Source organism: Pseudopodoces humilis, chromosome 5, assembly GCF_049639895.1.
Source record: "Pseudopodoces humilis isolate 2021_Gansu_Grassland_sample_001 chromosome 5, ASM4963989v1, whole genome shotgun sequence".
NCBI lineage: Eukaryota > Metazoa > Chordata > Aves > Passeriformes > Paridae > Pseudopodoces > Pseudopodoces humilis.
Window position 1 is genome coordinate 61,046,830 of NC_142204.1, and position 25,038 is coordinate 61,071,867.

Genomic DNA, 25,038 nt, shown 5'->3' on the forward strand with positions numbered 1-25,038 from the left:
TATGTTGTTCCTTTGTGTGAGGAAAGTTTTTGTTTTAACACAAAACATAACACAATAACATAGAGATTACAAATTTAGATTTGGTATTAATTTTCTCTAATGTTATTCTATCTTAAAACTTGTCAGGTCTGACCTTGCTCCTGTTCCAATCCTGAAATTTTTGTACTTTAATCAGCTCTATTTGTGAGAAATATGATGGTATACCCATAAATAAAAGGACAATTTCCATTTAGGTCTGAAAGTAAACAATCTGTGTTCTCTTATACTCTTTCTTTGGTTTTCTGTTCTTGGGATTAGGAAGCTCATACTTTATGTAATCAAAATTTTCCTTTGAAAAATGGGGATAATACCTAGACATATTTTAAAATATGATAATGACAATAAACACATCCACTGATTTCTTTGTTATGTGTATAAAATTTGATGATCCTCCACTTAGAATTAGGTAAGGTGGGTAATTTTGTTTTGAAAAGCATGCAGTGCTTATTATATAGGAGCTACAGCCCTGCTAGGAACACTGGTGTAAATCTTTACTAAGAACCATAGAATAACGGAATTGCCAGGGAGGTAAATGTTTTCAAGCTGTGCTGTGGTTAACCTTGGTGCAGATTTGTCCAGGGTGTTTTTAGGCATTTTAAATATCACAGGTGCTGGAGACACACCAATCTCAGCAAGCAGTATATTCCAGTACTTCATAATCTTTTCTACTACAAATATTTTCCTAATACAGTAGCCCTTCTAGCAAAAAAAAAAAGTCCAAACCCACCACATTTTTTTAAATCTTACTATCTTATACAATAGGGACATGGAAAATGATTCATTTTTCCTTTAGTGCGGTCTTTCTAAGATTGTCTCAGCTAAGAATTTTGTTAATTATCTCAGATGTTGGACTGGAACAGAACAGGCTCCATTTATAATTTCTCCCAAGTATGTGAATATTTTTTTTATATGAAACATGGGAGATTTTGGGAAATGGATTTAGCCATGGAAAGTCTAATTCATTCAGCAAATCAGATACAGAGATAGTGTATTTTAATATATCAGTGATATATGACTCATTTGAAATACATATTTGTTCTGAATCTAATTATTTCTTATTGCTTAGCCTGGAAGGAAAATGGGACTTCTACGAAAGGTTAAAATTGGTAATATATAAACTGAATTTGCATTCAGTTACATTGGGATTTTTTGTATAGCCAAGGAAATATGAATAGCACTTAAGTAAATGCATGTGTCTAGCATTTTAAATGATTTTCTGTAAACACTCAAATGTTCTCCCATAAATACAGATCTGTACTTTAGTGAAGTACAGATGACAGTAGCAGGACTTAGTAGCAGTGGAAGCAAGCAAATTTTTATTTTTGAATACTTCAGAAAATTACAAACAAGTAGAAATTTTATTAAAATGAGCGTATGAATTGCTACTGAAAAATGTCATCAATGTGTATTTTATTTAAATTATAAATAATAAACACCAGTTCTATTCAGAAATTTATATTGTTGAACTTGATTGCTTTGAATTTTACAGCAAATTGCAGAGTTGTGTGGATTTTACTTCAGGTCAGAAACTGTATTAAATTACTCATTCTGTTTACAGTTCAGAGAATGGATAAAATATAATTTGCTGAAAAGGAATGAGAAAAGAGCCAGAAGATGGCTCTAGAATAAGTCCATTATAATATCCAAATATTAAAAGTTGTCACACAGAAGTGGAACATGTGGATACTAACTGACAAGGAAAGAAAGACATGTAAGTCTAGGTATGCATATTGGTCTGCATCACATAAAAAATATATCATATATAATCAAAGGTTATGCTGTATTAATTAAATGTTCTTGGTCCAACAATTTATCTAGCTGTCTTTTTGCAGGATGCCATCCACTGGCTGGGCTGTGAGAACTTGATGACATGAGTGTCCAGAGAGGCAGGTCCCTGTGTTCTTTGCTAGGACAGATGGTTCTGGTACTCTTCTCTCAAGACTGAGCAGTGATGCTGGTTGGGAGGTGTTAGGGAAATGGAGGGTGTGTCAGAAGTACGGGGTGGAAAGAGCTGGGATGCTTTTCTGGGAGGTGAAGTGTGCAGTGATAAGGTTAAAACAGAAGGGATCACAGACTTGGAGTCTTAGCTTTGATTAGATGGAATGAATGATGAGAGGTGAGGATGGAGTGAAAATCAAACTAAGAAACTCAGAAGACAAACTGTTATATTAAAATACTTAAAATTTTAGTTTGACTAGATTGGGTCAAGATACCCTGTTTCTGGAATGTATCAGGGCACTCTCAGAGAATAGTAATCTCAAATTCTGTCCATTCTTAGTAGCAGTTGCACTTAGTAGCAGTTGATTGGTTTGACTTCCATGATTAGGTTAGAATTCATATAACAGTCATTTTTAAATTGTATATATTTATATTGTGCACGCTTTTGTAGACATTTTGGGTAAACTAAGTCACCTAAACACACATTTCTGGTATAATTCCACATGCCCTAGGATATGTGCTGGGAGCTGGGGCTGTGGAACTTTGAGACAAGCTACAAAATAATGGCTTTATTTTTGTATGAAGTGCAGAGGGAACAAAAAATATTATAGAAAAGCAGGAAGCCTACTGAAATGCTTCCATTTTGTATTTAAAAGATTGCAGCTCCCTTGATCCAGAGAAAATTACAAATCTGTATGGTTGTCACCTGGTTTCTTTTTCCTGAGCTGTCACTATTTTATTCAGTATGGGAAATGCAGAAAGAGCTCTTCTGTTTAGAAGACAGAGCAGAGGTTTGCTCTAGCTGAGTGCCTGACCATTTGCTGCAGAAGGGCAGAGCCCTTTCTCTCTTCCTTTCTCCTTCTGTGAATCCTCATGTTCTCTTTTAGGTGGATCCAGAATGTAGATACAGTCCCCTTCAACAGGAGATCGTTACTGGGTGTTGTCTCTTCCAGGCCAAATATGTGTTTGCTTTGGGCATTCACAAACTGTGGAAAAAAAAGTATGCCTGGACTTTCCAAAGTTCTGGAACTTATGATTAGTGGCATTTGTTGTCTCTGGCATTATAGATGATGTTTGGTGATGGATCATTTCAAAATTATGGGGTATTTAGTAAATATACTTATTAGCACACTATCATTTATTAAAGCTTTCTATGCTGCTCCTGTTCCAAAAAATTATAGGAGTTTTTACTTATGGCTGGACAAGAACTGTCCTCAGGGCCAGCTGGAAACCATTTGCTTTGTAAATTACAGTTTCCTAAAAAAGGTCAGTGGTACCACAGTACCCTGATGTTGAGTTATTGACAGAAAATTATTGCTGTGTTTTAAAGGTGGCTGTTGCGGTCTTGATACCAAGTTTTAAATTAGGTGGAATTTTGAAGTTAAGGAAATGATCTACATGGCCAAATTAAACAGACTTTTGGTTAGAGAAGCCCATGATGGATCCAACTATATTTATCATGGATGCAGGTCTTTGAAGAGATGCACAAGAAGAATTTGATGTTGAAAAGGGCCTATACATTTCTATGCCTTAAAAAATATTTGTAAGCCCCAACTGTATTGCTTTGCTGGGTGGTGGTGGGATGCAGAGACCCCACATCTCACAACTGCAATAGTGATTTCTGCACTTAGCCTTTAGCAAGGCTGTTGTGAATGAATTCATCTTGTCAGAGCAACACAGGAGTGAGAGAGACAGGACTTTTTATCTGATCTCTTGGAAGCTTTTAATCTAGCTCTTTCCCCCAAGAAATCCGTGAACGGATGCCAAGGGGCTTACAGAGAAACTGACCTTCTATGCCCTGCAGGTCAGGGTGGGTCAAAAGGGAACAACCAATAAGAAACACAGAATTAACATGAAACTGAAAAGCATGCTGGACAGGTGACTGTGCCTCACTCCACCTGCAAGGGTGGGCAGTTAAAGTTTCTTCCCTAAGGAGAGTGGCTGACTGTATCCTACATAGCTTCTTCCCTCCAGGCTATACTGTTGGTTGGCTCACTGTCCCCCACACAACTGCATTCTGAAACAGCTAAATATCTTTAAAATGAGAGTGGCTACAGCAAGTTCCAAAATTTCTGTGGTAAGAACATAAAGCCAGAAATCCTGGAAGAAGTTTATATGAAGTGAATAGAGACAGCTTGTTGAATAGCAGCATACTTTGAGGAGCAGGCAAATTACCTGAATGTATTACCTAAGCAATTAAATGCTAGTGAAAAAAGACACATTAGTATTTTTATATATTAGACACATCAGTAATTTTCCTACTGAATTTTCCATTTCTAGCTAATGAAATTATAGTCTATGGAAAGTTGTGTAGCTAATATGGAAATATGCTTCTATAAATGACAGTGGCATCTTTGCTGTGTTTTCACACTGATATCTTACTATTAACTTGCATATCTTAAATGCAAAGGTCTTTGGAGATGTGCAAGAAAAAATTCTCTTCAGTGATAGGATATAGGATAAAATTAGAAAGTGTTTCTGTATTTCTGCTATCAGCCAATTGCCATATCAAGTTTAAACTGTTGCCATTAGTGTATTATTGTGCAGTTATAAAAGTAATTACATTACTAGCATAAAGTTTTTCTTATATAAAAATCACTTTAGGAAAAGTGATGAGGGATGCTATTAACTGTTCCTTTCTAGTTTCTTCTTCATACTTAGAATTGCATATTTTAAGTGTTGCATATCAGATATTTCAGTATGTGATGATGCAATTCAGAAATGCAAATGGTTATGGATATGCGACATTTTAGTATGTAAACATGTCGAAGATATTATGCAGAAGTGACATCCATGTGTGTTATGTTTGAATCTTTGAGGCTGCTCTTCTTTTCACTGGCCTAGCTTTAAAGTATTTTTAAATCCTTTCTTGCTAGGAGCCCCTTGAGTCTTCTCCAAATGAACAGTCACAGGTCTTGTACTTACTAATAGGGAATATGCTCGAATTCCTTAGCCATTTTTTGCCCATTGTTGGACCTTCTCCAGTGTGCCCATGTCTCTCATGTACTGGGAAGCCCAGAACAGGACACAGTACTCCAGGTGTGGCATCACTAGTGCTGAAGGGAAAAATCACCTCTGGATCTCTTGGCAACACTCCTAATGCAGCCCAGGATACCACCCATCTTCTTTGTGGCAAGGGCACATCACAGGCTCAGGTTCAACCTGGTGTTCAGCAGGACCTCCAGGTTCTTTTCTGACAGCCTGTTTTCAAGCTGGGCTGCCCCCAACATGTTCTGGTGCGTTGAGTTGTCTCTCCCCAGATGCCAGATTTTACACTTCTTGAGCTTCGTGGGGTTCCTGTCAGCCTCTTTCTCCAGCCTCTCAAAGTCCCTCTGGATGGCAGCATGACCCTCTGGTCTATCAGACACTGCTCCCAGTTCAGTGTCATCTGCACACTTGCTGAGAGTACACTCTGTCTCATTGCCCAGGTCATTAATGAAGATGTTAAACAGGACTCTCCTCAATACTGACTGCTGGGCTATACTGTTAGTTACTGGCCTCTAACAAGAGGCTCACTGACAAAAAAAAACACAAACTAAAAAAAACAACAACAACCAAACTTTAAAAACCCCAAAAACTAACTATGGTCCTCCATATTAATGTGGTGTTCACAAATAATCAGTACTTCATTCTACTTCTAGATGTATAAAAGCATCTTAGTTCTTCCTGATTCTATGCATGTAAGTACATGTGACTGAGGGTTTGGAGGTTAATTCTCTTTGTGACAGCATTTTGCAATAGTTTCAGGTCAGTAATATTTTTCTCAATATGGTTGTATGCTCCACTAAGCAGAAAAGTGGGCAGGAAAACTATTCTTTATGATCAGTGTGAGAGGTTTAGTCCTAGTGTGAAAGTGTACTTGATTCGTTAGGAATCACCTGCATCCCAACTTTTACTCATCTATTTTATCATGATAAGTCTGAAAACATCTTGGAAGTGTTTTCATGAGGAAAAAACTCCTCCGCTACAACTAGACAAGATCCCAAAAAACATTTTTGATTCCTGGCACAGTATTTCTGAAGCAGGAGAATGTTACTAATTGACTCTTTTCTAGCCTACACTTTAATTGAATTCAAATGCATAAAAAGAAAAGAAAAATGTTATTATTTTCAAAATTAAAAAGTGTGATTCTTTTTTATGTTTTGAGACTATAATGCATTTATTATTTAATTTGAGAATACATGATTGAAATTGCTGATGCAGCCTATAGCAATTAGAGTGATTTCTTTTGTTTTAGAAAATGACTGTGTAATTATGACATGTGAGAGCAATTTAGCCTCTAGATTGGTGATGAAAAAGAACAACTGGCTAAGAATAAAAAGTATTTTGGTGATAGTTTTGGCTTTTATATCATAGGGTAAAATAACATTCTCAGTGATACCAGCATGCAAATTGTTTAGTGATAGAATTTAATCCAGTATCATAATGAATTTTGGGAGCTAATAAAATAAGCAAACCAAAATAAATCACACACAGTTACATCATCTCCTTTATGGGTGTTGTACTTAAAAATGTTAAATCCTTCTATGATTTTTTCATTGTGTATTTGGGTACAAAACTAAAATCATCATAGTGATTCTTGTGTTTAGGACTGAAAAAAAGTAAAGAACAGTTGTGATAGAATTACATCTTGTATACAAACAGCCTTTTCCATTACTTAACTGACTTGTATCTAGTGTTGATTATATCATTTGGAGTATCCATATGTTGATTGCCATCCATTTTCATTTATCTTACATATCAAAGACACTGAATTCAATTCTTGTCTCTACAACCTTGCATTTCCCGTTTTTGTTGATAATTAATGTTTCCGGAGGCTCAAAATCAAACATTATGTCTATTTACATGTACTGAGTGTTATTTTAAGCTGGTTGTGATGAGTCATATATGACAGTCTACAGGGGCTTTTAGAAAACATTGATTTATAAAGCTGTTTCTTCCAGCTTTGAAGATACACTATAGTTCTTTTTAGGCATGAAACACATTTAAATCAGTCTCCTATTGATATTTAGATTAACTACATATGTTTTTATGTTGAAACTCACTGGCTATATTTATCATATAGCCTACTTGTGCTATTCTTTTGAAGTTCTTGTGGATGGTTTAACGTTGCTGCAAAACTATCAATCCTCTTTTAGAGACTGAAAATCATATTTAGATTCTTTTCCTTTGACATTTTTTCAGCTAACAAACTGAGTTGAACTGTCTGTTCAATTATAGGCTACAGATGTGATGAACCTTTCCATTCAAACTTATCTGAGCTACAGTTCTGACCTCATCTTTCCAAATAAATTCAAGATTACAAAGATTTTGGCAACATGCTTTTATTGTTAGTGTTAAAAAAACAGCTATATTAACTGTGGGTTAGGTCTGTTCATCTGACTAAGCATGCTTGTGGGGTTTTCTTGATAAATTAATAATCTGCAATTTTAAGAAATTTTGTTTGTGCACTCTAATTTTGGCATGTGGTGCATTCATGAAATAATAGTCTTTGTCTAATATCTGCATGTGAATGTTAATATGATTCCAGCTCAGAATGTCTTTGGTAAATCAGAGTGCTACTGTGCCAGAGAATATGAGTATATGGGATGTGTGGGTTATGGCTCAGCTGTTTGTGGTATTCCTCCACCTACTCAGTGATCTTGGAGAATCATTTGTCGTCCATGTGTGACTGGGGACTGCCTTTAACTGCTGCCATTAGTATTCATAGTGCAGGAGCTAAAACTTCCTCAGAAGCTTTTGAAGTGTTTTATTTTCAGTATTGACAGACATTTCCATTTTTCCTGTATTCTGTCATGGAAAACATGGCACAAAATATTATTTTCTGTGTTCCATGTAGCTGTGTAGAGAGAGGGGCACTACCTCTGTAGAGCACTGTATTTCATCCCTTAAGGCAGCACTCCTAGGACATGCATTGCATATTAGGAAGACAAGGCAACTGTCTTCATGCAAATGTAGCATGCAATTATTTCCTGGCTATGGACAGAGAAGGAAGGGAAATCAAGAGAAAAGTTACTGAAAGAAGAAACTTAAAGAGCTTATAAAAGAAGAGGAAGGCTCATGATTTTCTTTTAGATATGGAAGCTCTTCTGAGAGCTTTCTGATTAAATGGCACAGAAACATAGAGGTGTCAACATTAAATTGTGTTTTGTGGCTGTGGTGTTTGATGGAGATTTTATTTTACAGTACATTTTTGAGAAGCTCAGGGAAATTGCAATGAACCCTGTAATGCTGAAGTTTTTATCAATTCTTAGTCTTTCTCCCCATGTGTATTTTTCATATATATTATTGTCTTTTTTCTTGTGCTGCCTCCTTCTGCACTACCTTCATAACTCTTGTATGCTTTTTCTCTTCATACAGTCTTTTCTCAAAGAATTTGCTACTAGTCACTATCAGGAGATCATGCTAACCTATATTATTCCTGCCTCAACCTCTTATTTCTGTTTTGTTCTTACATTATTTGTAGTTACAATTACTGCCATTATTGTTGTTTATTCTGCCACATCCTCAGTGAGAGTGTCTGCAAATGCCAACATACACAAAATCCTGATGTATTTCAGCTAGTTTTTCAAGGAGTTTCCCCCAGGCACACACCCCCTTTTTTTTTAAGTTATAGGAAACTAAACCGCAACATAAATATTTCTGTGTCTGTTTTGAAACAATTCTCTAGTATCATTGAAAAAAAATGAAATATTCAATAATTTTAAGCAGTAAGGAATAAAATTATAGTGCATTGTAGTAAAAATAATAGAATTTCCAGCTATTCCTTGAACACTTCAAAGACCATCTAAGGAAAACAGTATCAAAGACAATTCCAGCATTCAAAACTTCAGACCATTTTTCATTGCTAGAAGTCTTTTCATTTGCTGATTACAGATGTCTAATCAGTACTGCTCTTAAGTACTGAATTTAATTAGATTTTATTGCACAAGTGTTTCTTTCATGGAGCTTCTGTGCTGACACTGACTTCACAAGGTCACATGGAAACCTTTATTTGGAGATAGTGCCGAACCATGTTCCTTGTTAATATGTCCCTCCCTCACTTACAGATTTCATTTAATAGCTGTAGCCAGACATCTTGTGCTGTCAGACGCAGGCAGGATGTTCAGCTCTTTATCCCCTTTCAACCTTCAGCAGGTACAGCCACTGTTTCTTTTGCCACTGTTTGAAACCCCGAATGATCACACCCCTCCCTTAACTCTGTCTTCTACTGAAGATCATCCTACTTATCACTGTGTATCACAGGTTTTACCCTTGGTCCTAAGAGGTACATTCATGATCTCTTTGGGAATCCCCAGGGCCTCTGAACAAGAGCAATTAGGCCACTGCTTGTGGTCCTCAGTCTTATCCCACTGTTTTTTCAACTGGTACTTTTTGCTGACCAGACAGATCAGAGACCTCTCACACAGATTTTGTCTTACAATCTCCTTGGATGAAGGATTGTCTTTTCTTCACAGACTTCGCCTGCTTTAAGCTAGTATTTTTCCCAGCACTGACTCTTTGCAGAAATTAACATAGCATGGTCTATAAATGCATTTTTTCCTACTCAGATTTTCACCATTGGCTGTGCTGCTAATAACAGATGTTCTGCTGTGGTTTCATCACCTGTCCTTTTCAATCATTCCCAGGGGTTCTGTATTGAAATAATTAAGAAATAATTCAAGAATTTGAGAGGAGGAGGACAACATCACTTAATACTTGCTACTATTTGTGGCAGACTTTTTTTTTCTTTCTGCACTTTTAAGTTTCTAGAATATACCCTATTTAGTGAATGTTACTGGCAAATGGGATTTTCTTCTCTGTTCCATCTTATCAGGATTAACCTTTAATAGTTAAGATAATGTTTAAGATATTTCTAGGAATAGACATGAGTCAGATACTGTTCTATTTTTGCTATAAAGTTTTTGATGGATGTTGTAGAAGAAATGGGTAAATATCCAGTTTGTCAGAAAAGCACTATTAAATGTATTAATATCTGAATAATGGAGGACATGAAAGAATGCAAATAATAATGGAATGTGTTTGCTTTGAGATTCTTTGGCATTCCCACCACCCTTAACATCTCCTGATTTTTTCCTTTATGTTCTTTTTTTCATGTTAGCACTAAAGCACTGAGTGCTTTGGTTTGTAAAACAAAATGTATGACCTTTGGGACTCATGATTAATGCACCAGGGAATGCACAAGCACCATAATTGTCTCCAGATCTTTAAAAGAGGAAACTTTCTCCCTGGAGTCTCCCAGAACTTCCATGATAGTCAAGAGAAATATAAATTTTGGCCCTGAATTTCTACTCTGCACTTATGCGTTTCTTAGTGATCTAAGTATATTATGTAGCAAGAAATTTTATTTTTAGACATATAATCTATTTAGCTGAGGCATTTATACTGCTATTACTGTAGTATTAGAATCATCACAGGTTTTAATCAATGCATATTCACATAGATAGTTGCTTGACAAGGAGGTGCTGTAATGTGCATTTTAGTAATGAGCTGAGAGAAGAGTGAATTTAGAGAATGTCCCACACTTCTGAGCTCTCAAAAGAATACTTACCTTCAGTTCGGGTGGGCACTGATGTGGTGGATGCAGACCACAGCATCCTTCATGAGATCCTCGTCACCTAGAAGTGATGGCATGTAATCTGTGTCAAACTGATACAACAACCTAAAATTCTTCCTAGAAAGATTTCGGCTCTGCCTACCTCAAAAATCAAACAAGGAACTTACGAGCATGTGGAGCTGGATCTTGGAAACCAACCATGTCTTGACTAATAATTCTTTTAAGGCAGCTCAGGTACGGAAGAGGCAGAGGCTGAGTTATTCATTCAAGATGGAGGAGGAATACTGGTAAATCAACAAGTGGAACCCACTTTCTGTGTTTGAATCCTAATTAGTATAACAACTGCCATTTCTCTTTGTCTAGAATTGTACTTAAGGTTAGTCTTAAGTTTGTTTTTTTAGTTTGCAATAAAACAACAGGAAGTCAATATAAAAATCATAGAAATGTTTTCTGGGAATATTTCAGGAAACTGATAGATACAAAGAACCATCAATACATTCAAGAAAAATGTGTCTTGGTCACAATCCTGCAGCTATTTCTGTGTGAACACATAAACTGTGTTCATACATAAGACAGCTCCTCCCCACCACATTATATACATTTGTGGCTCTTGATATTTACTGTATAGTTTCAAACATTTGCCAAAATATTTCACAGGAGTGTCCAGAACAAATTGTCAAAAACAATTGCTAGATGAAGGATGCTGTCCAACTAATGTCATTCTGTAGTTATTATCTGCAATAAACAGACATCTTTGTAGGCAGCTAGTCCTTTAAACCAACAGAATAATTAGAACAAATGTAAACAGCATGTTTTCCTTTTTCAAAGTATCAAATATCTAAATCTACTAAAGGAAAGAGTTCCCTTATTAGCCTATCACGGTGACAATTACACCATGCTTCTTTACTGTCTGAACTGTTTGCTCTTTGTGTCGTTCCCATTCCTCATCATCTTTGTCCAGATCAAAAGTTTCTGGATAAATGGGAAGCTTGTCTTTTGGGCATTCCTCATAATAACTTCGAACATATTTTCCAACAGACCATCCTTTGTATTCCTCAGGCATTTTGCATTCTAGGCCATTGTAGTGAACATTGTAGTGATGCTTTAGCCAGTAGAAAAGATAATGTATGTTGTAATCACATCTCCAAGGATTCTCTCTCAGCCACAGTATTTTCAGAAAGTAAAGATCTTCCAGTACTCCATATTCAAAGTTCTGCAAGCTGTTGTTTGATAGATCCAGCTCCTCTAAGTTATTGAGGCCTGAAAAAGCCGCTAAAAAATAGAAAAGTAGTTATTAGTACCTTATAAAATTAACTTAGGGAAAAACCATTCATATCTGTGACAGGAAAAATATGCATATCTAGAACGGGAAAAATATTTTAATAATTTTATGGTTGCTGGTGGGTTTGAGGGTTCTTTTGGCTTAAGGCTACAAAAGAATTTCTCAAACATTGAACTTTAAAATATGGCACATGCCTTCAGAAGTGAGAAATATTAGGGGAGTTGCACTGCTGGTAAAGCTATAAAACACTTAATGAGTCTGCCTGAGCGTAGAATAGAGATAGTGGAGGTGGATGGATGCCTGATTTGCTCATTGAATCCTACTGTGATTGTCATGATACAGAAGTAGGTATACGGAAACTTATTAGACAATGTGCAGGGCCAGAGGTTTTCGTATGTATATAGGTATTTGTGTGCATGTATAGAACCTTCAAATTAATGTTTTAAGATTTGGAATGGAGTAAACATGGAGCTTCATAATAATGCTTGTGAATTACATTTCAGAGAGCAGATCATACTTTTTGCAAGGATACTGTTTCATTTAAGAGTAGAAGTTTTAATTTAAATAAATCAACTGTGTAATGTTAAACCTCCTAAGTACCATTTTACTGATATTACCACTTTCTGATGCTGTTTAATTGCCAGGATGGTACTAGATAAGGCCCTTTTTCTTGATAAATTTTCTCACTATTTCTCTCACCCATTTTATGTCTGCTTTTGTAATTCAATCCAAATGCACATAAGCTATAAGCAAATTGCCAATAAGAGCACTTGAGTTCTAATAAAATATAACTTAAAAGAAATTATATGTGGGGATTTTTAACCAGAAGGAGTTTAAGTCCTTTAGGTTTGTCTGTTATTATACCATAGAATATAATTGAAAAGTAGCCTCCTTATATGACATGTTTTTTTAGATGTGGCAGAGATATTTAAAAAATCATTCAACTACTTATTAGAAAACTGTTAACCTTCAGGTTCCAGAATTACTTTTTGCACTTGGTTAGTTTAGTATTAAGAAAGGGCAACTGAAACATGTCTTGCTCTTGATTTTCATGATGAATATATTTTAGTGCAAAACTTTGAACTGAAAGGTACAAAATGTAAAATTTGCACCAGCTTCTAGATTTTTAAATCCTTCTTTCCCCCCACCAGATATCAGTTTGTATCTGATAGAGACAGTATTTAATGAAAGAGAAATCACTTTTAATAAATATTTAAAATTATTCTTACCAGGATCAATGTATGTTATTCCATTACTGTTCAGGTTTAATATCTTCAGCTCACTGACATCTTCAAACTCCTTGGCTCGTAGCTGTCTAATTTTGTTGTTGGACAAATCAAGTTTAGCTATATCTGGAGGTATGTTACCTGGAACTTTCTTTAAATCTTAAAAAATGAAAAAGATATAACTTGTATCAGTTTTAGATTACTCTTACTGCTTAGGTATCACAGTTGCATGCCAGACAGAGTATTGTCAGTCTAACATTGTTTCTTGTTTTCTTTCCCTTTTATCCTCTCTAGTGAAGATACCATATTAATATAAAAAATGTATGTGAAAGGCTGATTGCTTAAAGAAAAGAAACCAGAGTAACTATATAAAAAATACACCCAGGCAGCAGTGTGTCATTCTGTCTGCTTCTCTGTCCTACTTCTACCACTGGCATTTCCAAAGCAGCCAAGGACCTCTCAGTCATCAGTGTCTGTATCCTTACAGTGTTCCTTGCAAAAGAGCTCCAGAAAGAACAGCTCATATTCCAGTAGTAAGAGCCCATGCTTGAGGAGTGCAGACTGTGGTTTGAACCCTCTTAGGGTAATGTTAACAAACCTAATCTCCAGGATTATTATATTTGCTCAAAGAGTGTTCTAATCCCACACTGTCATAACAAGAAAATGAGCAATGTCTCTTATTTGACCATCCTTGAATGAGAGCAAGTAGTTTCTGGACTTGTATTGGAATCTGTGTGGTCACTATAATTCTGAATTTCTGGAGATGTCTAATGAATCGGGTATTTTTGAGACTAAAGCAACATACAGAGTCTTCCTGCCTTATATCTGATTATGAGTAGAGCTTTGGTATTATAAATACATAAATATTATAACTACTCCAGCTTGCTGTGGTTGGATTGCTTCCTGCTTCTGCAGATGTCAAAGTTTCAGGGCCTATTTATCCCCAAATGAATGCAAATAATGCTTGAATTTAGAGACTTGGAGAGTTTGGCAGTACTAGAAAGCAGGTTTTTTTCAACTGTCCTTGAAAATATAAGTGCTTTGCAGCAATGCAGACAAAATGCTTTGGCTTCCTTATTTATCTTTTTTTCCTTTTGTTATGTTTTGTTTTTTGGTTTTGTTTGTTTGTTTGTTTGTTTGTAAAACAGAATCAAGGGCATAGAGTATTTCATTCTGGAGTACCACAAGGTCTGATATATCACTGGTCTGATGAGATATAAATAATTACTAAAAAAAAAAAAAGAGAACATGAAGATAGAGAAATGTATTTTTAAGATGTTTCTTTCATGAGCTTTCTGACATTAATTGAAAGTTCCTGACCTGTTGTCATACCTCTTTAGACATAGTAGTGGTAGAGTGAATGCTTGTCATTCCATTCCCTCCACTGTAAAGGAACAATGGATTGCAGATTTTAATGTCATCTTACTGGTTTGACAACTGATGCACTTTTTTTTTTTCTATTCTGAATTCTTGTCCATGCAGATTTAGAGAAATGTTTGTGTTTTCCCTGGATTTTGTGTGCATTATTGTCCTATTTCTGATTAAAATTCCAGTGAAATTATGCATCTGCTGTACAATATTCATATACAGAAACAGTAAGTACAATGCTTTCATCAAAGATTACCATGTTTGGGAATACCAAATATCCATGGGATAGCTGCATCCATCTGTCAAGCATATGCACAGTACATCTAGTACTTCCAAAAAAGTATTGAAACATAGTCAGTGTGTCCATGGTAGGCATGCAGGAAGTTCTGGATTGATATACTTAGTTCTTGACCTGAAAGAGGGAGTACCTCTAATGGCCTCTAGTACCCTCTTGTAGTGGTTGAAATAACTTTATTCCTCCATTACTAATATTAAAGACAAAAAAATATGTCTTTGAATACCATAAACCCCTTTGAAACTCCCATGCAGATCAGAACACATTGAATGACTTTATAAACTTAGAAAAAAAAGTGTTTTTTTTTCCCCAGAAGTTTATGAGTATATTTATGTATGCAGCTCATCTCTTTGATACCACTAAGTGGGGAGAGCTATAAAGTCAGTCTTTGCTTATATTAGGATTGTTATTTATGCCTGGGTTTTGTTCAATAACAGTTTACTGACTAGTAATAGTAATAGTGATATAATTAAGATCCTATGAAGAATAATTAAGATCATAATCTATAGTAAGATCCCATCTACAAGGAAAGGTAAGATAGGTGAATATTAAAAGCATAATAAAAGAAACATAAATCATTAATAAAAATATGTAGTAATTGCATGGTAAAAGAAAGAGAAAATTGAGCCAGAGGGACAAGAAAGAAATTAACAGGGTGAAAAAAGTAAAGAACACAGACCGTTTTTGTGACATATATAGTAGATAAACCATGTAATCAAATACTGAAATAATTGATATTTAGATATTATCTCCTTATACTGAATTCTGAGCTTTTTCTGAGCTTTTCTCTGGCATAAGGGTACAAGAGTAAGAGCACAGTGATGTTTTTACATAAAATCAAGTTATTCTTAAAGCAAATAGAAGTTCAGCTGAACAAAACATGCAGGCTAAATTCTGCTAAAATGGTGAAAAAGGTCTCACAATGTCAGCTGCTTCAAGCAATGCTTCTCATTGAAGAATGATTCTCCTCTGAATTGTTTGCTTTGTTTTGTCATGGGATAAAATATGGGAAATATAAAGGACAAATAATGTGCATTTTCATGTTGATATATACCCCATCTGGTTTACCCTTAAGGCTTAACTGTGGCTCTTAGGGGCCTGAGAAGGATTTAGGGATGGAATGGATCCAAGTGTCTGAAAAACATTTCTTGAAGTCCCTTCACCTTTGAATTGTTTGCTGGGTACTGGGAGGAAGAACACAGAGGAGATATTTCTTCATGAACAAAAACATACCATTTCTTCCTTTAGTAGAAGAAATCTTGTGCAGCGAATGTGAGGATGCAAAGCCTTTCCTTTGCAATCAGGGTCCTCTGGGCATTGAAAACACAGCTGGCTGCTCTAGTCCTGCTTCACAGCTCACTTTTGTCAAAGTTATTGCTATCTTTGTGTTTGTACAATGGATGGAAGAAAAGACACACTGTGCTATCCTGTATCAGTTCAACAGTTTCAGCACAGCTGTAATTTGACAGATTAGTATGTTTACAGTTGTACAATCAGACTGGTAATTTAAGTAATATGCCTAGTTTTATTCCTGTTGTTTTCTATTAGATTCTTACATTACAGCACTAAGGAATACCTGTGGAATTTGGGCTGCAGAGCAGAGGTAAAATGCAGAATTCCTACTTATTGCTGGTAGTTCCAAGAGAAAAACAACAATTTCAGTTTAAATTTCAGTTAAAAATTTCAGTTAAATTTCAGTTTAAAGCAAGTACTAGTACCAAGTTCTTTTGTGCTAAACAATGTGTGAATAAACGTAGTAAGGATTAAATAAATATAATATTAAAATCATTAATTCATTTATAACAATAGATACAAACCTTTTCTTTTGCAGTTCAGAGTTGTCACGGGAAACACATACATGTGGCACAAAGAGGAATCAAATTCTGGTTTGACAGGTTCAGGCTTCTCTCGTTTTATGTTTTTGGGATCCTGCCTGTCCTTTTCACTACATAGCTCATCAGCTTTTATTTGCTTTAGCTTTTGATTTTTCAGTTCTATTGGGTGCACACATTTGGCATAATTTCCCAAATTCCTGTTTGTTGGAACCTGTAGCATTGTAACAAGAGTTTCTAGTTCACAGCTGCAATGCCAGGGATTGTCATAGAGACGCAGGTAGTTTAGACTGGGAGTATAAATAAAAATCTCCTCAGATAAAATCTTAATTTGGTTATGCTGAAGTAAGAGTGTGGTAAGTTTATCCAAACCATAAAAAGCCTCACTCTCAATTTTTGATATGTCATTCTGTTGTAAATCCAGACTTTTCAGTACTTTGTACTTGGAAAACATATTATTCTTTAATTTACGAATCCTGTTTCTTGCTAGCAGCATGTGTTTTATATCCTCTGGCCAATCAGGTGCCACAAAAACCAATTTTCTTTCCTGACAATCTAAGTATTTCTCATGAAGATAAGCGTAAATATCACATGTTAAGCCTTGGGCATTGCGCTTAACAGTGCTAGATGCTCTCCTTAAGATGTTTTCCCTTCCATTGTTTCTCAAATTCCTATTCCTTGTCCTCCTACAGTCAGATGCATTACAGAGAAGAAGTAGTAATATAATAGTAACTACTTGCATCCTGACATTCAGCTGGCCCCAGTTATTTTCTGTGACAGCTGGAACAGTTGAAATTTTTTGGATAGTCTGAATCAGTGTTGTACAGATCTGAGGAGGCACTGCTGGGGTATGTGGTATCCCTGTGTTGGAAGAAAAGTAAAACATTAGAACAGATGAAATGGGCATTTTCATGGAGGATTGCAGTCATGTACTGGATCATCAAACTAGGAAGTTCACAAATACTTTAAAGACTTAATGTTCTATCTCTTTTTGTTTGTTTATTAGATTTTACTGACTGTGGTCTACTGTTTTTCATTATGATTAAACGTGGGAAACTATATGGACCAATTTCTCACTGATCTTGTGAGAATCTCCTAACAAGAGTTCAGGAAAACAGCATCAGGCAGGACCTTTTTGTATTTCAGTTAATCTTGGAAGATGAACTCAATCTTGGAGTTTGAAGCTGGTCTTTCCCAACTTCCTGTGTGCTGAACAACTGGAACACATATACAGCCAGACCAGGGAAAGCCATCCAGTGCCCATCAGACTCACAGGTTTAGTTTGCACTTAAAGGTGGGTTTGTTTTCAATTCATCTTCTCAGGACTGTTTACCTCAATTTTTGAGGTTTTGTGCTTTCATCTCAGTAATCTGCTGTGACCATGGTTCAGGATATTGGCCCAAATAGATTGAACATGCATGAGGAATTCTTATATTTATGTCATACACTGAGAATTTCAACTGTTCACCTTTCATATGATAGTTTTTTGGCTTATTTTTGTTGTTGTTTTGTTTTTTGTTTTGGGTTTGGAGTTTGTTGTTTGGGTTTGGGTCTTTTAGGTGAATTTCAAAATTTTCAAGACTTACGTATCTGTAAATGCCAGGGATTAAATATAAGAACAACAAACTCTTTCTACAAATTCTAATTTATACCAAGAGGAAAGATTGTTTTTCAAGTGCTGTGACTACTTGGGTGACAAATCTTCCTGATAAAAACTAGAGACTTTCAAAAGTACTTTGAAAATAGAGTTTAGTAGGATTCAGAGATAATCAGTGAAGTTCTCGTTGGTTTTCTGCAGTACTAGGGCAAAATTATATATTCAGTCTCAATTAATTTTGATAAACAGGTTTCAAACCTTAACCAGTCTAGAAGGAGGGTTTTGTTGTTATTATAAGCTTGGAGATGTCAACAGCAATACATTTTAATCCTATATTGGCTACAACTTCCTTTATTCCTTCAGTAGCCACTTGAGCTCTAAAAACGTCTCACTAAATTGCTTGATATTTTTAAGAGCTTTAATTTGAAAGGTGTCTAAGAATGTAATCATCATTGTGTATTTGTCCATTTTTTTCTCAGTTTAACATTTTAATTTTATCTTGCTTCTATTAATTTCCTTTTATGTTTTTTCATTGCTCTTCCTTGATGGAAGAACAATCTTTGCTTTAATTAATAATTCCTTAGAAAAGGCAATGTTATATGCAAATTATTCTTATAATAAATCAATCTAAGAATAACATTGATATTTCATTCATAAATTATGTTTCAGTTTCTTAATATAATCATCAATTTATAGGCTAATTCTAATGTTAAGTATATAAAAAAATAATTTTGTATCATTTGTAGTCACTTCTTAGTGAAGTGTACATCCAGTGTTCTAGCCCAGATACACCAATATTTACACACAGGCTTTTGAAAATTACCATAAGTAAAATACCCTTGAGAATTTCAAATAAAAATGCTTCAGGATAGTCAAGTTGGTGATGCAAGGGCTGCTTTTCTCCCCTTATCAATAGATCTAGTAATTTCATAATAGAAAACTATCAAATTAGTGAGGAATGCTTTGCCCTTGATAGACTCATGCTGGCTGTTCGCTGACACTTTTTCGTCCTTCATGTGCTTGGACAGGGCTTCACGGAGGATTTGCTACATAACCTTCCCAGGGACTCAAGTGGAGCTGACTGGCCTGTAGTTTCTTGGATCTTCTTCCATTTCCTGAAAATGGATGTGACATTTCCTATCATCCAGTCATTAGGAATCTCCTCTGACTGTCATGACCTTTCAAAAATGAGCGAGTCCTCTCAATGACAAGAGACAGCTTTCTTCCTCTTGGATGCATCCTGTCTCATCCCATTTCCTCAGGTGCTCCCTGACATTAATTTCTTCTACAATGGGTATTATTTCACTCTCACAGACTCTGCTCACAAGCTCCAGCCAGGCACCTGGGAAGCCTTCAGACAAGCCTTAGCTGTAAAAACTGAGGCAAAAAAGTAATGGAGTAGCTTGTCCTTGAAGATTAACCAGTTCTCCTGGGCCCCTTTGTCCTCCAGGGCTGTCTACTGTGAGATCCTGTTAAAGAGATCTCTAAATTAGCCAAAATCTGCTAACAAGTTCAGGGTCTTTTTCTCCTATAGTTTGTCCAATTTTATGTCCAGATTTTGAATTTTCCATTTTCTCATTTTCATGGCTGCAGTAACCAAAGCCATTCAAGCTGACATTCACTCAAGTTCACATTCCTTCACCTGTTGAAGAACACATTCTCTAGACCACTTGTCACTCAGGTGGATCAAGAAATTGTCTTCAACATACTTTAGAAGTCTCCTGGATTGTTCATGCCCAGCCATATTTTCTGGCAGGCAGAAGTTAAAGTCTCTCATGAGTAACCAGGATAGGCAAGAGCAAAGCTTCCTTCAGCTGCCCAAAGGTTTCATCCACCATCTCTTCTTGATCAAGCAGATCAAACAGTCTGCAGAAAATCCCTACCATAATGTAATGCTCATAGGTCTGGCTTCTAATCATTACAAATAAGCTCTAGATTGACTTGTCACCTATTTCAGTGCAAAGCTCCATGCATTCAGGCGTGATTTTGCATAGAGTGCAGGCCATCCTCCCCTTTCTGGGCTGTCATGCTTAAATATTCTGGAACCTTTCATAGCACATGCAACTAACTGAAGGATTGCAATCTCTCTGCATCTCTGGAGTCCCAGTGAAATTGCAGCACTGTACCTGTGCATGGACTTCACTCCCTGCTGGTTGATTCCCAAGCTACAAGTGTGTTCAGACACTTGAGATAGACCCCTTTGTGCTGCTTTTGCATGGAAGGTTTCAGAGATTTTCCTCATCCCTATTCCCCCCAGCTTTCTCACCACTCCCTGGGCTTTCCCTCCTTTCCAGGCTATGGTTATCTTCCATCTACATACCTGTTTTTACTGATATATCTCCTCTTTCAAGTCCTTTGTTGCAGGAATATATTTCAAAAGCACAAACTTTCCTCTTTAGGATTGGTTGGTATTGAATTCCAGTGACTGGATGGTCCTTTTGCCTGATAACTGAAATAGGGAAAAAGTGATCACAAAATGGAAAAAGACACAGGCTCAACTATTAGATTTTCATATACAAGTACTGACTTTTTGCCTTTGCATTGTATTGACATTTATTGTGAAACATCATACTAGGAGATTAGTTCCCATTATATAAGAATGGAACAATATGAGTAATTCCCATTCTGCAGGTCAATAAAATATGGAAGCCTTATAATTACTGAAGTTTAATGTTCCACCTAGAGGGTAGAACTAAACAGAAAGCATTCTGTAAATTATACTATATTAAATTATATTACTGGTTAGAGAAATATACCAGAGTCCATGGAGAAAACTCACCAATGGTTTTAGATACCAGGATTGGCTAATAATAGTCTTGGTTTAGCAAAGTGTATTAACATGTGCCACCCTTCAATTGCGTGATAACTCCCTTGTGCTCTGTAGGACTGAATTCAGTATGTATCCTTTAAAATGATAAAATGACCATACTTTAAGGTAGTGACAGTAGCATCACATCTCTCAGTTCTACTTTGAGGCTTCCAAAGAAGATGAGATGTACAGAAACTATGATGATGATTTAAAGATGCTTACTTAGGATTTTTCTCTTGGTACATGCAAATATAATTTTAATATACTCCTGGATAAATTGATTTAAATCTGTTGTATAGAGAGAGTACTAATACAACTCTATGACTACTGACAATGTGAAATCAAAGAGAAATATGAAAGTGTGTTTTAATCTTGCAGAAAATTTAGAGGCATGTGTGATAGAAATACTCTTTTTTGAGTGATTTGTAGGATTCTGTCTGCTATACAAAATGAAATAAATGCCTTATACATTTCATTTAGATAGCAGTTCTTTTATCTTTTTAGTATATCTAAAAATATATGCTAGATTCCCTTATGTATTGCACAGTTTCACAGAAACTTTTTAAAGAAAATGCTCTCCAGAAATTTCTTGTGCATGTCCAGTTCCTCATGATGATGCAAGAAGTTTGAAAGCTAGATATGTTCTTAAAAATTTATTTTTGAAAGAGGGTATTGTGGATAGGTGCATTGTGTAAGCCAAGGCTCTGTGTGACAACTGCAAAAGAAAGAGTTACTCCAAACTGATATTTGGAAGATCAGTGAGCTGAAGGCAGAGATTTACAGTCTTACAAAAGCCTGCCATTCCTGTTTCAGAGGTACCCCTAGAGACTCAAGGTCTGCCTGGCAAGTAGAATTGCTGGCTGAAAAGCTGCTGTAGATGAAATGAGGTGAGCTGTTTACAACACCAGCCATCACAAAGATGTATATGGATTTGAATACCTGTACATTGTTTCTCTTTCCTATGAGGAAAACAAAAGTATGTCTTTCAACAGCACCCCCATGAAATTCAGAAACATGGTTTTCTTTGACATTTGCATAATACATTTTGACTTTTGTTTTTCTTAGTCTGAAATGCCATATCCTCATATAACTAACATTTGTTTTGGCAAAGTTTTGCGTTAGTGTCTCCAATGTTACCACTCATTTTATGAGCATTTCTTTTATTATAATCTGAGTTTTTTCCATGTTGGCTGATTTTGTTTTTTTAGATTTCCATATATTTATGCTGAAGTTTGGAACATAATTTTTTTGATATGCAAATAGCAAAGAAAAATTCTCCACTGACAAAAGACCTTTAACAATTATCATGTACCTTGTTAATATGAAATTTTCCCAGTCACACATGATGCTTCTGATTTAAAACCATAATATTACACTCTTTGCATTGACAATTTTTAGACTAAAACATATGAAGCAATGAGACATGTTTCTGAGACTATGGGGATGTACAAAAAGCTGCTGTCCTGTGAATAATTTGATAGCAGACAGACTTCATGAACATTTTTTATGGCAATCCCAAAAACATTTGCTCAGCACAGGTCCTGTGTACTTGGGTAACTAACACAAAGTGCTTAGAGGTGGCAGTATTGCATTTCATAATGCCGCATGTGAAGTTTCCTGGGGTGTATCAGACATCCTTTGTTGGAACAAGGAGCTAGTGAAGTGTAGGGGTCAGTTTTTATTCTCTCACACTATACCTTACAAGCATTTTAGCCTTCACATTGCACAACAGAGATAATCAGTTAAAATCAGTCCCTCTGAAAACTTCTGTCACATATTGTAGACATGATCACTGTCCATCAGGAATAAATGTCAGAAAGTGAGTTTGTCAGATTGTTTTGAAACAATGATACTGAGATTGCAAATGTCAAAATTAATTGGAAAAACCAGTATACAGAATTCCTGCAGAATTTAGCTATAACAAAACACAAGGATTTTTGATTGTCTGTGTGCTCCTTGAGTTTTAAGGAAGATATCTCTCCCAGAATGGAAAAAGAAGGCATGTGTTAAGATTCCCAGATCATTAAAAATGTCATATGACCAATAAAGGAAATCAGTATCTCTTCAAAATTATTGTGAGGCTTTGATCACAGTCTTCAAAAATGCAGTAAGAAAGGCTTACCTGTATCTTAAATTGTGCAGCCTTGCAGCAACATAGACATTAAAAAGACTCGGAGCTATCAGAGTATTTACCCTAGTCTCTTAATTCATTATCTATTTTATCAGATATGTTTGGAAGTATACTTCTCCAAGTTTTATTTTTCCCCCCTCATTTCTGTGGGATATCACACTGAAACACAAAGTAGCTTGGTCTTCTATGAAGAAGGATACTTTTGTACTTAATATGAATTAAACATTTCTATTTCAAAAAAGGCACCAGAAATAACACATACCTTTATATTCTAACACCTGGTTCTAATGCACATTGTTGGGTTTTTTTCATTAAATGTAATCTTATCTTTAATTTCTTAATATTTTTTATTATTATTTTACAACAGCATTCTTTTTACACTTCCTCTTTGCATTTTTATTCAGCATCCCCACTCTATATTGAAAGCATAAAGCCAGTTCCAAAAGTCAGTATGCACTCCTTAAGCAGTCAGCTTCTCAGTGGGAGTTCCCATCTTCTTCAAAATGCCTGCTTTTGCTGACTTGCAGAGCTGCATGACTACAACTAAATGTCTAACAGAGCAGAAGGTTCTAATTCTAGGTTCTGATTTTCTGTATGCTTTCATTTGTGGTGCTTGTGGTAATTGTTATTTATTCCAGTTAGAAATGGAGTTCAGTCAAATGAATAGTTTTCACTATGATATAAATCTGCAGATGGAAATTTAAGTAATTTCAGAGTACAGATACTTGATTTTACAGAGTGCTGTTGATTAACATTTTCCACTTACACAATTTGCTTTGTCTTAACTAATTTTTAGTATAAATAATTGTTTTGCAAAAGAGCTGATCAAAACCTAAAATTACATGACTAATTTTTCTAAGTCTTTCATTTTTTCAGATTATTTTAATAGTACTCTTCTAAACGATTATATTACTTGAGAAGCTTAAACTACACATTTCTGCTTTCAATGTTTTTTGATAGAGATCTGGTTTTCATTTCCAGCAGGCATGGTTTTTAAAGTCAATGACAAAAGCAGTCCAACAAACTTTCGCTGAAAAGTCATACTTGAAAAGTATGCACAAAGAAGTTCCAATTAGTTAAAAAAGTATGCTTTTGCAGTTACTTAAGATAACTTTACAATGTTACTGATTTCATACGGTGAAATATCTTGCATGATAGTGCTATTCCCCACTAATTTACAATACAAGAGCAGAGGAAAAACTGCAGCAGAATTGGACTATCAAACTTCAGAAAGTAGATAATTCTATTTCATATTGAACATCTTTTCTTTACAGTAATTTTCAGAAAACTTTAACTATGGCATTTTATGTCCTTTTGATTCTGTATTGTGCCCTTGTAACAAATTGGTCTGTTGTTTTTTGTGGGTTTTTTGCAAAGCTTCCCCAGTTTACAGTAAATGAGTTTAGCTCACTGCAGAAAATTCACAGACAAAGGTTTACCATACCTGGACTCTTGAAAAGTCTGTCACAAGATCATCTGTCTGGAAATTCCAGGTTGCATTCAGGTTTGTAGTTCACGTCTTTCTTTCATAATGTGAAGCAGAGGATCCTTTATATGACTGGCAGCATCCTGCATTCATGGTATACTGAGGTTGAGCAAGCACTGCAGCAGCCTTCCAGGGTTTTGAATTACATGACTACAGCTGTTTAAGTTTTACTAAGGAATAATAGCACTATAGGTTTGGATCACTTCCAGCAAACTGTCAGATCTATAAACAGCTAGTACTTACTGCATAATGAGAACAAGGCTTGCTTTTTGTAGCCATAAATAGACTAATTGTATGACATGATTAGTTGGGAGTTTATATCTGGAGCTTTAAAAATGCAGTTTTTACTAAGATGAAAAAATGAAAGCCACTCTGTGCTGGAAAAAAATACAAATTTATCGTTGATTTCCTGAGAAGGAAGTTAATTAAAAAGTGAACTTTTGTTGTAGTTTTACATTGGTTTACTATATAAATTGAA

General features: G+C 35.6%; 1 protein-coding gene across 1 annotated transcript; it reads right to left on the minus strand.

Annotated features, from left to right (window-relative positions):
• Positions 1-10,963: 10,963 nt before the first annotated feature.
• Positions 10,964-24,659, minus strand: LRRC17 (leucine rich repeat containing 17). The gene is made up of 5 exons (XM_088055527.1): positions 24,519-24,659; positions 20,455-20,583; positions 16,523-17,398; positions 13,046-13,201; positions 10,964-11,806 (listed from the first exon to the last, which is right to left on the minus strand). Exons 3-5 carry the CDS (start codon positions 17,277-17,279, stop codon positions 11,403-11,405), a joined length of 1,317 nt encoding a protein of 438 aa, XP_087911653.1. The 5' UTR covers positions 17,280-17,398; positions 20,455-20,583; positions 24,519-24,659; the 3' UTR covers positions 10,964-11,402.
• Positions 24,660-25,038: the final 379 nt, after the last annotated feature.